Here is a 12,141-nt window from a genome sequence, read left to right as displayed (position 1 = left end):
CCAAAGGGGTCCAGGCAGGTTGGACAAGAGTCTTGAGAAGACATTGCAAAGTGAGAAGAGAGAGGGGACATTCCCATTCCTGAGCTGGGGTTCCTGCTGCTCCTGAGGTGACAGATCAACCCAGAGCCAGTGACCTGCGTCTGTTTGACCATTTATAAAACAGGTGTCCTAGCTGGGTGCTGGTGGAGCAGCGCCTGTAATGCCAGCGACTTAGTAAACTGTGATCAGAGGTTTGAAGCTAGCTCTGGCTGAAAAGCCTGTAAGACCCTATCTCCAGTAAAGTACCAAAATAGCCAGAAGTGGAGGTGTGGCTCAAGTGGTAGAGCACTAGCCTTGAGTAAAAAAGCTAAGGGAGAGGACATGAAGCTCTGAGTTCAAGTCCCAGGACTGACACCCCCCCCACACACACACAATGGGTCATTTTCCTTCCTGTTGGGTTGAGCACTGTCACATGATCAGAGGTGAGCTTCAGTAGATTGGGGACTTACAAGGGAACTGAGGGGGTCAGGAAAATGGCCACCACACCCCCTGGTGACGAGCACTGGAGAACAGTATTTTTAGCTGTCTTTCCTGGGCACAGCTCCAACACTTTGCATTTTAATGGAGAAATAACTCTCACCGTGTGACAGGCTGTAGCCTGCAGGTGTCACATTCATATTAAAGAGAACGGGGTGACGGTTCATTTGCCTGGGCTGAGATGGGAGTGAAATTCACCACCAGGGTGATTTGTGACCTGGCTTGTGAGGATCCATCTGACCCTGAGCGCCCACCATTCAGAGGGCCGAGGGCTGGCAGTGGGGCAGCAGTGGGGCTTGCACACAGACTCCAGTGCTGCCTTCCGTGGGGGTCTGGCCAGGGAACACTCTGACCTTGTTTCATCCCAGGACGGTTTCAGATCCGACGTTCCGTGGGCCAACAAACAGATGGTCTAGTGTGTTGGAAGCAGGAACTGGCAGTGTCTAAAAATGCAGTTGCTCCAGCACCATAGCTCACACTGGTAATCCCAGCTCCTTAGGAGGCTGAGATCTGAGGATCAAGGTTCAAAGCCAGCCCGGGTAGGAACATCCATGAGATTAATTGACCAGCAAAGAAAGAAAGAAAGAAAAACAAAAAGCAGAAGTGGATCTGTGGCTCAAGGGGTAGAGTGCTAGCCTTGAGTAAAAAAGCTGAGGGAACAGTATCTAGGCCATGGGTTCGGTACTGGGGGATGGAGGTTGGACCTCAAACTACAGACCTAAGCAGGGGTGGAGTGGGCAGGAGATCCAGTGTAGCACCAAGAGGAAGAACCCATTTCCTATGCCGCGGGGCCCAGGAAAGATCAGGTACCCCCAAGTTTCTGCCATCAGATGCCCAGATGCAGAGGTAGAACAGATAGGTCACCGGTGACAAATGCTTTCAGTTCTCCTGTAGGATTTAGGGTTTCCTCCCCGCTCCCTCTTCCTTCTTTCCTCCCTCTGTTTCTCTCTTGCTGCCCCCCCCAGATGTGCGCAGTCACGTGACCAGAGCGCATGCTCATCGCTCCCGGCCTGGTTGCTGTGTGGAGGGAAGGAGACCATCTGTCCTGTTCCCCAGAGCTGTCAGGATGTGTGTGTGTGTGTGCATGCACACAAGCACATGTTCCCACATACGTGTGTATGTATGCACACACGTGTGTGTTCCCACTTACATGTGTGTGCTTGCACACTAGAGAGAAATGGCCTCTTCTTTCTTCCTGTCCTCCAGTCACACACCTGGGTCACCTCGGCACTGCCCAGCTGGAGTCTTCAGAGTACACCTATCTTTTGCCCTAGCGGCCCCCGCCCTGCAGCTTCCTGCAGACCTCTCTCGAATTCTTCCTCAGTCTCAAGAGTTTCCTATCAGAGCTCACGCCTGTCATCCTAGCTACTCAGGAGGGTGAGATCTGAGGACTGCAGTTCAAAGCCAGCCCAGGCAGGACAGTCTGTGAGGCTCTTGTCTCCAGGGAACCACCAGGAAACCGGAAGTGGCGCTGTGGCTCCAAGCGGTAAAGTGCTAGACTTGAGCAAAAGAGCTCAGGAACAGCACCCAGGGCCTGACTGAAAACCCCACAAATGACAAAAAGAAGAAGGAAGGAAGAAAGGAAGATAGGGAGGGAGGGAGGGAGGGAAGGACAAACATTCCTGCAGCAAAACCTTACCATAGGTCTCTCCAACTTACCTCTCTCTAGAGCTAAACCACTGTTGCCATCAGGGGCACAGGTCTGCCCTCTTGGGTAAGAGAATGCGATTTGCTGGTGATAAGTTGATGCTCTCTGTCCTGCACAGCTTCTGTGGTTGTGAGGCTCACATACCTGTGACCGCCCAGATTGACAAGGGTGCTTGGCTGCTCAGGTGATCAAAGCTGAGGGCCTTGGTGCCTGGAGAGGCACAGCCACAGGCTGGTTTCTTTGGTGTCTGTCTGTCCTGGTTCCCTTCCATGTCATCCTGTCCACCGTAGCCAGGAGAGTCTGGATAAGCCCAATGAGAATGTGGTGGAAGCAGGAAGTCCTGGACTTAGGACTTTGATGGAACAGGAGAGGAGAAATGGGTTCCATCTATCTGGCAGAGTGGATGAGGGAGGGAAGGGGGAAAAAAGAGGGGGGCAGAGAGGTAGCAGTGCCCACTCCATATGTACGTATCTCCAACCTGTAGTGCGTTTCTGCCTTCTTTTCCTTTGCCTCTCATACGCGCCTAGATCTGGTTGCTTCAGTCATTCACAGCCAAATGAAGCCCTTCAATTATGCATTCATTCCTCTGGCAGTCACATGGAAACGGAAGAAACATAGGTCCTGGATGTATCTCCAGCCCAGCCGTGAACAGAGTAGTCCTTCCCCCAGCATGCCACAAACAGGAAAGGACCCAGGCTCCATGAACTGAATGTGGCTGAGGTGTATTTCTACACTGAGAAGAAAACAAATCTCAGCAAATGAATTATGTGAACGAGGCTTAACCTTATTTCAAGGAATAATTGGTGTGTGAAAAAAAAGTCTTTTAAAAAAAAGCCCCCTATTTACCCAGAAGCAATGGGTATGATTGTTGCCAGTCATTCTTTTTTTTTTTTTTTTTTTTGCCAGTCCTGGGCTTGAGCTCAGGGCCTGAGCACTGTCCTTGGACTTTCTCAAGGCTACAGCTCTACCACTTGAACCTCAGCACCACTTCCGGTTTTTTTCTATGTATGTGGTACGGAGGAATCGAACCCGGGTCTTCATGCATGCTAGGTAAGCACTTTAACCACTAGGCCAAACTCCCGGCCCCTGTTGCCAGTCATTCTTTCATCATGATTAATTATTATTATGATGTGATTTTGTTTACCAGAGTATGCTTCTTTAGCGTGCTGGTCCTCCCCCTCGCTCGGGATGGCTACCCTTCAGGGTGCTGATGACAGAACACCCTGTCGTGGTAGACTGCAGAGAGAAATAGAGGTCAGCCTTGCCCAGTCACTGGCAGCTCACCTGCGCTTCACCAAGAGAATGGACAGCTTTGCCCGGATAGTATCTGACCCAGCCAGGGCAAAGGAGACCTGAGCAACTTGAGCAAGACAGAGGTAGAGACAGATGGATAGACAAGTTGGGAAAATAAAAGCAGGATGGACACAGAGGTAGGGAATGTCCACTGTGCAGCCACCCAAGATGGCAGTTTCCGGCTCCCGCAAGGAAAGCTGTCCTTGCCTGCCTAAGTTCTGTGGGTCTTTATTGTTGCTGTGTGTGTGTGTGTGTGTGTGTGTGTGTGTGTGTGTGTGTGTGTGTGTGTGTGCTGGCCAAGGGGCTTCAGCTCAGAGCCTGATACTGTTCCTAAGCTATTTTGCTCAAGGCTAGCGCGATACACTTTGAGCCACAGCCTCACATCTGGCTTTTGAGTTGGTAACCGGAGATAAAAGTCTTACAGGGAACTTTTTCTGCCCGGGCTGGCTTTGACCCTTGATTCTCTGATCTCAGCTTCCTGAGGAGCTAGGATTATAGGCGTGAACTACACTTGCCCAACTTGGCCTGCAAATCCACTCTAAATTCTCAATTTGATTGGCTTATTGGCTTTGGCTTGGAGGAGAGGGAGAGAAAACTCTTTCCAGAGGAGTGGCGTTTCATCAGAGGGGACTCTGTGTCCTTCATCTCTGCCTTCAATAATACGTAGGCTGCTGCCTGGCTTCAAACCATGATCCACAGATCTCCACCTCCTGATTAGCTAGGATTACAGGAATGAGCCACTAGAGCCTGGCCTGAGCTCCCCTTGCTTCGTGCTGTGAGGTGAGGCAGGCCAAGGCTAGGCTGGTGGATCTCCTGGGCAACATGGGCTGGTCCTGTAGACTGCCTTTGCCTCTGGAGCTCCTGGCGTGATGTGGGTGGCTGTGTGTGGATGGATGTGTGAATAGGGACCAGGGCCCCAGAGTGCCACAAAGCAACTCTCTGGTCTTCCCCCACACACACCGTGTCACTCAGCTCGAGGAGAGGAATTGACCAGTAATAAGGTACAATGCTCAAAGTCAGGAGCTGGGCACTATGGTTCACATGTGTCATCCTAGCTACTCAGAGGGCTGAGTGTGTGTGTGTGTGTGTGTGTGTGTGTGTGTGTGTGTGTGTGTGTTCTTTTCTTTCTTGGAACTGGTGATTGAACCCAGGATGTCACACTTGCTAGACAAGCGCTTTGCTACTGAGCTACATCCCAGCCCAAGGCCTTGAGTTAAATCCCCAGTACCAGAGGAGAGAAAAAGCCACCAAAAGGTCCCTGCTGTCAGCTCATTGTTGGGTCCTTAGGGTTCCATTAGAGAAGGACACAGGGTTCTAAGGCCCCACTCACCAGGAATGGGACAGCCCAACAAATAGCTCTTCTTCCTCTTTCCCGTCTTCAAGTTATGTCATCAGTGATGGAAGTGGCAGCTAAAACCTCACAGGGCTCTGCGTCTCCCCCACTCACCACCCTCCTCCCTGCGCCTGTGGTTTCCCTAATAAACACCTCTAAAATATTTATAGAGGCAGCTCTGATGAAGTAGCACAACGCCGCTCTTCCATGCTTTCTGCTTTCCCCTGATTGGTAGGTTGAGCCCCAGGCTTAGACCCCCTCAGGCCCTGAAGGGTGGTGGTCTCATTAGAGCGAGGCTGTGGGGGGAGTCTCAGTTCTGGGAATCACTCTCTCCTCTCACAGGGGAAGGGACTGAGCCTGAAGGTAAGCGAGACAGTCGTGTGACAGGAACTGGGCCCTGGGAGAATAGTTGAAGGGGGTGGAGACAGGTGCAGACAGGCCAAGGTTCAAGAACCAACGACAGAGAAGGCTTGAAGGCCGGAAGCCATTTCAGCACCATGGACAGCAACTTGCATTTCCTCCCTCCCACCTCCTTCCCTCTCCCCCCCCCCCCCCGAGGTGGGGGACAGAGATAAATTGCATCCCACCTTGTGGGTGGACCACTGAATGATGGGTGGCTGAGCCCATGTGCCCCCTGCAGGCCTAGCAGAAAGGCAACTGTGCTTGTGTTGTCAGTATGCTTGTGTTGTGTCTTTGACTCTGCAAGAGATTCCTCCACTTTTTTTCCTCTTTGGGTCTCTGAAGCTCCAACAAGTTCCTTGTTGCTGTCTTTACTACTCCCAAAAAATGGTGCCAGCGCTGGTGGCTCACGCCTGTCAGGAGGCTGACATCTGAGAATCCAGGTTCAAAGCCAGCCCAGGCAAGGAAGTCTATGAGACCCTTATCTACAATGAATCACCAGAAAACTGGAAGTGGTGCTGTAGCTCAAGTAGTAAAGCGCCAGCTTTGAGCAGAAAAAAAAAACTCAAGGACTGTTCCCAGGGCCTAAGTTCTAGTCCTCATAGGAGCAAAACAAAGAAACCCAGAGTGGCTTTTACATCCCTCGAGGATACTACCCAGTCCAACTTCTCCAGGCATGGATGTGTGCATGGAGCATCTACCCAGTATCCTAGACAGAAGGCAAACCAGTCCTCGTGGGTCTAAGGTACAGACAGAATGGAGGCCTTGATGAACCCCAGTCATAAGGCTTGAACACAGGGCCTGGGCGCTGTCCCTGAGCTATTTCACTCAAGGCTAGCACTCTGCCACTTTGAGCCACAGTGCCACTTGTGGTCTTCTGGTGGTTAATTGGAGATCAGACCCTCACGGACTTTCCTGCCCTGGCTGGCTTCCAACCTCAATCCTCACATCTCAGCCTCCCGAGTAGCTAGAGTGACAGGCGAAAGCCATGGGCACCCAGCTTCCCAGCTCTTGTCTAACAAGAGCTGATTTCATCCCAATTGCCCAAAGCCCAGAGCTGCTTTATTTATGTGGCACACTGCAATCTAAGGGGAAGCATTTACATTATTAATTCAAAGTGTGCCCGAGGGCAGGAACAGAAGAGGGAGGGTTCCCCTAGCTCACACCCCACCCAGCGTGGTGCTGGGATCTTATTAGTGACACTTCTGGCCCTTCCCCCCTTACCTTCCCAGCTGGAGCCTTCCCCCACCCCCCCCCTCCACTAAGACCTTCCACACCTCTTTTTACTCTGAGCTCTCCCACTTCCCCTGTCTTTCTGCAGCCCACTGCAGAAATGGATCCTAATGCCCTTAGGGCAGGGGTCTGTTGGATGTTACCCATGCATTCTCAGGATGAGCTCTTCAGGTTTTTTGGAGGTGCACGGGAGAGGAATCATTGAAACCTGTGGGTTCAAGCACCAGGACTCCAGCTGGGTATGGTAGCACAAGCCTTTAATCCTAACTCTCTGGAGGCTATGGCGGGAGGCTCATGAATTGAAGGCCAGGCAGTCTCAGAAACAATGTCCCTGTGTGGTTCTGGGCTGCCCACAGGGAGCAGAGGACAAGAAGGGTCACCCTAAAAGTTACAGTTCTCAGAGATGGTTCTCAGAAGACAGAGGTGGGCCACTGGGAGATCGTGAATCCGTTCATCCTCAGGAGGAGCAGAAAACCATAGGCAGGTACCAGAGCTTCACTGTTCCTGGCAGGCATCAGATCTGATCAGCAGGCAGATGGCCCGAGGCCATCCACCCAGCTGCCCCCTCATCTCTGGAGGCTTGCTGGGGTCAGGTGGTGTGTGTGTGGGGGTAGATGTTAGTTTTGTTGGGGGTGCAGAGTGGGCAGCTGGCATCAGAATCAAGCTGGTTTATGCACCAAGGTAAGTCTCAACACCCCACTGGTCTATGAGGCACAGACAGGGCCTAGGTGCTGTTCCTGAGTTTTTTTTTTTCATTCAAAGTGGGTGCTAACTACATGAGCCATGCCACCATTTCCAGCTGTTTGCTGGTTAATTGAAGAATCTCAGGGGCTTTTCCTGTTGAGGCTGGCTTCACACTTTGATTCTCAGATCTCAAGCTCCTGAGTAGCTAGCGTTACGGGCATGTACCACTGGTACTTGGTCATCTTTGGTTTGAGGTGCCACTCATTCTGAGTGCCTTTTGTTCCCACTTATTTTCATTCCCACTCTGAAGGCAGGTTCACTTCAGATTCCTCCTCCTCCAGGAAGCCTCTCTGGGCTACTTGCTCAGAGCCTGGTAAAGCCCAGACAAGAAAGGCACACACACATTTACTGGGCAGAGAGGGTGGGCCAGTCTTCTGGTTTTGCCAGAGCTAGAAGGAGGAGCTGAGATTCTGACTACCACCTCAGCCCAGGTTCACTGGGAACCAGGGGTTGGGTTCTTGGGGGAAGAGCCAAAGCCAAGTTGAAGAAGACAGGCCTGCCATGTCATCACTGGCATTCGGTAACCCTCGGCTCTCATGGGCCTTGAAGTACTTGTAGCATGGTCAAAGACTCAGCTCTGCCAGTCCTGCCTATGTGACTTCCTACAGAATTCTCATCTGCTCATGTCTCTTCCCCTGACTTGTAAAAACCAACAATACGGTGAATCCATCCTTTTTTTCAATAACTAATTATCGAACAACTGCTTCTATGCCGGGACCACTAAATCTGTTGTTTAATGTTACAAAAGACTTGACTCAGAGCTGGGTGCCAGTGGCTCACACCTGTTATCCGAGCTATGCAGGAGGTGAGATTTGAGGATCATGGTTTGAAACCAGCCTGGGGAAAAAAAGGCAGTGAGATTCTTAGCTCCAATTAACCAGCGAAAAGCAGGGAATGGAGATGTGGCTCAAGTGGTAGCTTGCTGGCATTGAGTGAAAAAGTCAAGGGGGAGAGAGTGAAACCCTGAGTTCAAGTCCCCAATACCAATACACACACACAACACTCTCTCTCTCTCTCTCTCTCTCTCTCTCTCTCTCTCTCTCTCTCTCTCTCTCTCTCTCTCACACACACACACACACACACACACACACACACACACACACACAACACTGCTTCATCTGGCAAATTGTCAGGGTTCCACAGGAACCCCTCCCCCCCCCGGGGAGCCACTCTAGCCTCTGAACCTCAGCTTGGCTCTGAAGGGCTCTGAGCTTACTGCAAGCACCCCCAAATCCATTGGGTTTCCTCTTGATCTGTCTCCACAACCAGCGAGCCTGGGTCTCACGAGTCCCCTGGCCGGCGCTAAGCATCTTCCAGGTTCTTGTCCCCGCCTTGTTCTGCCCAAAGGTAAAGCAGACTGACAGGGCCCACTCCTGATAGCTCCAGTGGGCTGTGAATCTACCTTATTTGAAATCTATCAGAGGGAGGCTCCAGGAGTAAGTTTTTTCTTTTCTTTTGTCAGTCATGGGGCTTGAAGTCAAGGCCTAGGCGCTGCCCCTAAGCTCAAGGCTAGTGCTTTGCCACTCGAATCACAGCTCCACTTCTGGCTTTTTTTTTTGTTTTGTTTTTTTTTAGTGGAGATAAGAGTCTCATGGACATTTCTGTCCGGGCTGACTTTGAACTGCAATCCTCATATTTCAGCTTCCTGAGTAGCTAGGATTACAAATGCGAGCCTATAATGAGTGATTTAGATTTTCTTTCCCTGTTTCCCTCTCTCCTTGTCTCTCTCTCCTTCCCTCCCTTTCCTTCCTGCCTTCCTTTCTTTCCTTCCTTCTGTCCTTTTCTTTCTTTCTTGTTGGTTGTGGGGGCTTGAATTCAGGGCCTGGGCTCTTTCTGCTCAAGGCTAATGCTCTACCACTTTGATCCATAGCTCCACTTCCAGTTTTCTGGTGGTTCATTGGAGATTAATGGACTTTTCCCACCCTGGCTGGCTTTGAACTGCCATCCTTAGAACTCAGCCTCCTGAATAGCTAGGATACCAGGCATGAAGTACCAACACCCAGTTAATTTTTCCACCCACAGCATCTCCCTGTCCAGGACCAGGGGACACTGAAACTCCATCAGAACTTTGAACCGCTTCCAGAAACCTGTGGCCCCTCCCCTGTGCCTGCCCCCCCCCCCCCCCCCCCCCGTGACAATCATGGGAAATGTGGGTGGAGCCCTGATGACCAGAGCCACATGGAGAGCCTTTAACCCAACTGCTTTAGGAAGGCTCAGAGACAAGTGGACTCGCCCAGATACTTGGACAGCAGAGCTAGGTACAAGCCTGGAAAACACTGGCTTCACAGCCTCTGTGACCTTGGGCTAGTTCAAACTGGGTCCGCCATAGTTGGCATCTGGTCGGGTGATGGAGAGGGTAATTAGATGAGACTCTCTGGAATGTATTCACCATAGGGACCTGCTCCATAAATGTGAACAATGGCGGCCACCCTCACCCAGAGAATACTCAGAGGTTGCCCTTGCCGTGGCCCAGGCAGAGCCTTGCTGTCTCTGGGTTTCTGACGTCTCTCTTTACAAGCTGCTAAACTGGGCTCGGGGACTGGGGCAGCTCTCAGCTGTGCTTGGAGCTGAGAGAGGCCCACAAGGTCTCCATCGAAACCCCAACCCCAATCCAATCGTACAGCTTTCCAGCATGGAGCTGCCCTGGGGACAGTTCCCCCTTTCTCTGGGTCCCAAAGGTCCCCCCTAAATGTTCTGGCTGACTTTCCATTAGAGCCAACTTTGGAGTGGAAGGGTGGGAGTAAAGGTGATTCACACCTAAGTTGAAGTGCTGCCACATCTAGACCCCAGTCCCTTGAGTCTCTTGAGTTCTCAGTTTCTCAGTTGAGCCCTGCGGATGCATTCCCTCCAGGAGAGAGCCCAAGCCAGCTGCCACAAGACATTACAGTTCAGGGCACTATCTTCCCTTTAGAAGCTTGGCCCCCAGGACATGCTAGTGACTCACGCCTGTAATCCTAGCTACTCAGGAGGCTGAGATCTTATGGTTCAAAGCCAGCCTAGGACCAACAGGAATCGTCCACGAGCCTCTTATCTCCAATGGATCAGCAAAAGAGCTGTGGCTCAAACGATAGAGCACCAGCCTTGAGTGAAAAAAAGCCAAAGGAGAATGTGAGGTCCTGAGTTCAAGCACATGCACAAAATAGTGAAAAAGCTTAACCAGGAGGAGGGAGGGAAGACTGGTGGGCAGCTCTGGCCTCGATCCCAGGACCAGGTTGATTCTTGTCCCTGCACCCGAGATCTCTAAGAGCTTTGGTGGGTTCTGTGAGTTGGATCCTGAGTGCTTATAAATTTTATTATGACTGTGTTTGTTTAAATATATATATAATATATATTTATATTTATAGCTCTAGATGCCCTCAGCCTCTCCACTCCCCTAGTTTTTGCCCCTGGCTTTCTGCCTGGAGGCCGTGTAGGGCAGCACTGTTTGTGTGCCTTTGTCTTCCACTGTCTGTGTGCTACTGTTTCTCGTGACCCTTCGAGTCTGTTCTGAAGCCAACGTGGGGCCTGGACGGCGGTCCGGTCAGTGCAGAGCGTCTGGCTTTGTGGGAGGCTGGAGAGGACTTGAGGGGGGCCGTGTGGGGCTCTGTGTGAGCCAGCTCAGCTGGCAGGGCCCCTTCCTCCTCCTCCTGCACCCCCTCCTCCCCATCCCCTTCCTCATCATCGCAGCACAGGCATGGTAGAGCACTTTGTCACTGAATCGCACCCTCTCCCGAGTGCCCGGGGTCCGCTGGGGCACTGGGTCCTTCCCAGGGCCAGCGCTGAAGGCCTCCTCACTCGAAGAGTCCGGGGTCTCCACGCGTGGCCCATTGGCGATGGGGGCGCTGCCGTTCATAAGACGATAATCGGGACCCGTGCCTGGCCGAGACAAGTCGGGGCAGTCGGCGACGGCGGAATCTGGTGGCGTGGAGATATCCAGGAAAGAACAGAACTCCCAGCTGTCCGAGAGGATATCAGCTGTCATGAAGTCCAAGGGGCCCCCTGTGCCCCGCCTTGTCGCTGCTCGATGTGCTGCTCACCGTGGCTGTGGTCCAGTCATCCGGCTCCAGTTCAAAGTCGAAGTCTGAGGTCAGTTTGTCGATCTGGCTCACCACCTAGCCAGGGAAGGGCAGAGGAGGTGAGAAGGGCTGGGGAATGGCGTGGCATCACCAAGGCTTGGGGGTGCCCCCCCACACCCTCTCAGCCCCCAAGACTTGCAAGATGGTGACTGGCTTGTTCACTTGCTCTAGTAAGTGAAACACAGCACAGCCTGGCCATTGTCAAAGCCCATTTACTGCTGTCCTCTTAGCTGCTCAGGAGACTGAGATCTGGGGATCACAGTTCAAAGCCAGCCTGGGTAGGAAAAAAGAAAGTCTCTGTGACTCTTATCTCCAATAAACCAGGAAAAAAGCTGGCGCTGTGGTTGAAGTGGTAGTGCACCATGCCTGAGCAGAGGGGGGAAAAAATCCTCAGGAACAATGCTGAAGCCCTGAGTTCAAGTCCCAGAACCAGAACCTCCATTCCCACTCCCCCCCCCCAAAAGACCCATCTCCCACTCCTTCATTCCTTAGTGGAAGAACACACTGTTGTTTAGCCTTGTACCCCAGGGTTCACGCACCCTTCTTTCCCACACACAACTGCTGCTCTGGGGGCCCAGCCTCGAGGATCAGATCTCCATCTTCCTTTGGAGGGGGTTGGAGAGCCCCATAGAGGGGCTACGACATTGCAGCTAGCCTGTTTGGGGGGACAAACAAACAGCCACCCACCCTCAGAAGGAAATGATGAGGGGAGGCCTGGAGGGCCTGGTCCAGCCTTCTGAATGCACCCTCAGTGGGCTCCCCGCTTCCCTCAGTGGGCTCCCGCTTCCCTCATTGGGCTCCCCGCTTTCTGTGGGTGTCCCCTGTGGCTGCCAGCTATCTCCCCTTCCCCTCCTCTTTCTTCCTCTTCATCCTCTGCCCTTGCCTCCCCAGTCCACTGAGGAGCAGAGATTAATCCTAGC

At 52.3% G+C, this 12,141-nt stretch overlaps 1 protein-coding gene across 1 annotated transcript in view; it reads right to left on the bottom strand.

The window, feature by feature from the left end:
• Positions 1-10,359: 10,359 nt before the first annotated feature.
• Positions 10,360-12,141, bottom strand: part of Insyn1 (inhibitory synaptic factor 1) — an 11,511-nt gene continuing 9,729 nt past the window's right edge. The window contains 4 exon segments of the mRNA XM_090321384.1: positions 10,360-10,683; positions 10,685-10,839; positions 10,842-11,151; positions 11,153-11,257. Of these exon segments, the coding sequence (XP_090177510.1) occupies positions 10,540-10,683; positions 10,685-10,839; positions 10,842-11,151; positions 11,153-11,257 (714 nt within the window). The 3' untranslated portion in view covers positions 10,360-10,539.

This window comes from Megascapheus bottae, chromosome 30, assembly GCF_031878675.1.
Source record: "Megascapheus bottae isolate mThoBot1 chromosome 30, mThoBot2.hap1, whole genome shotgun sequence".
Classification (NCBI taxonomy): domain Eukaryota; kingdom Metazoa; phylum Chordata; class Mammalia; order Rodentia; family Geomyidae; genus Megascapheus; species Megascapheus bottae.
The sequence above is the reverse complement of the archived record's forward strand: the minus strand, read 5'-3'. Positions and strand labels throughout refer to the sequence as shown.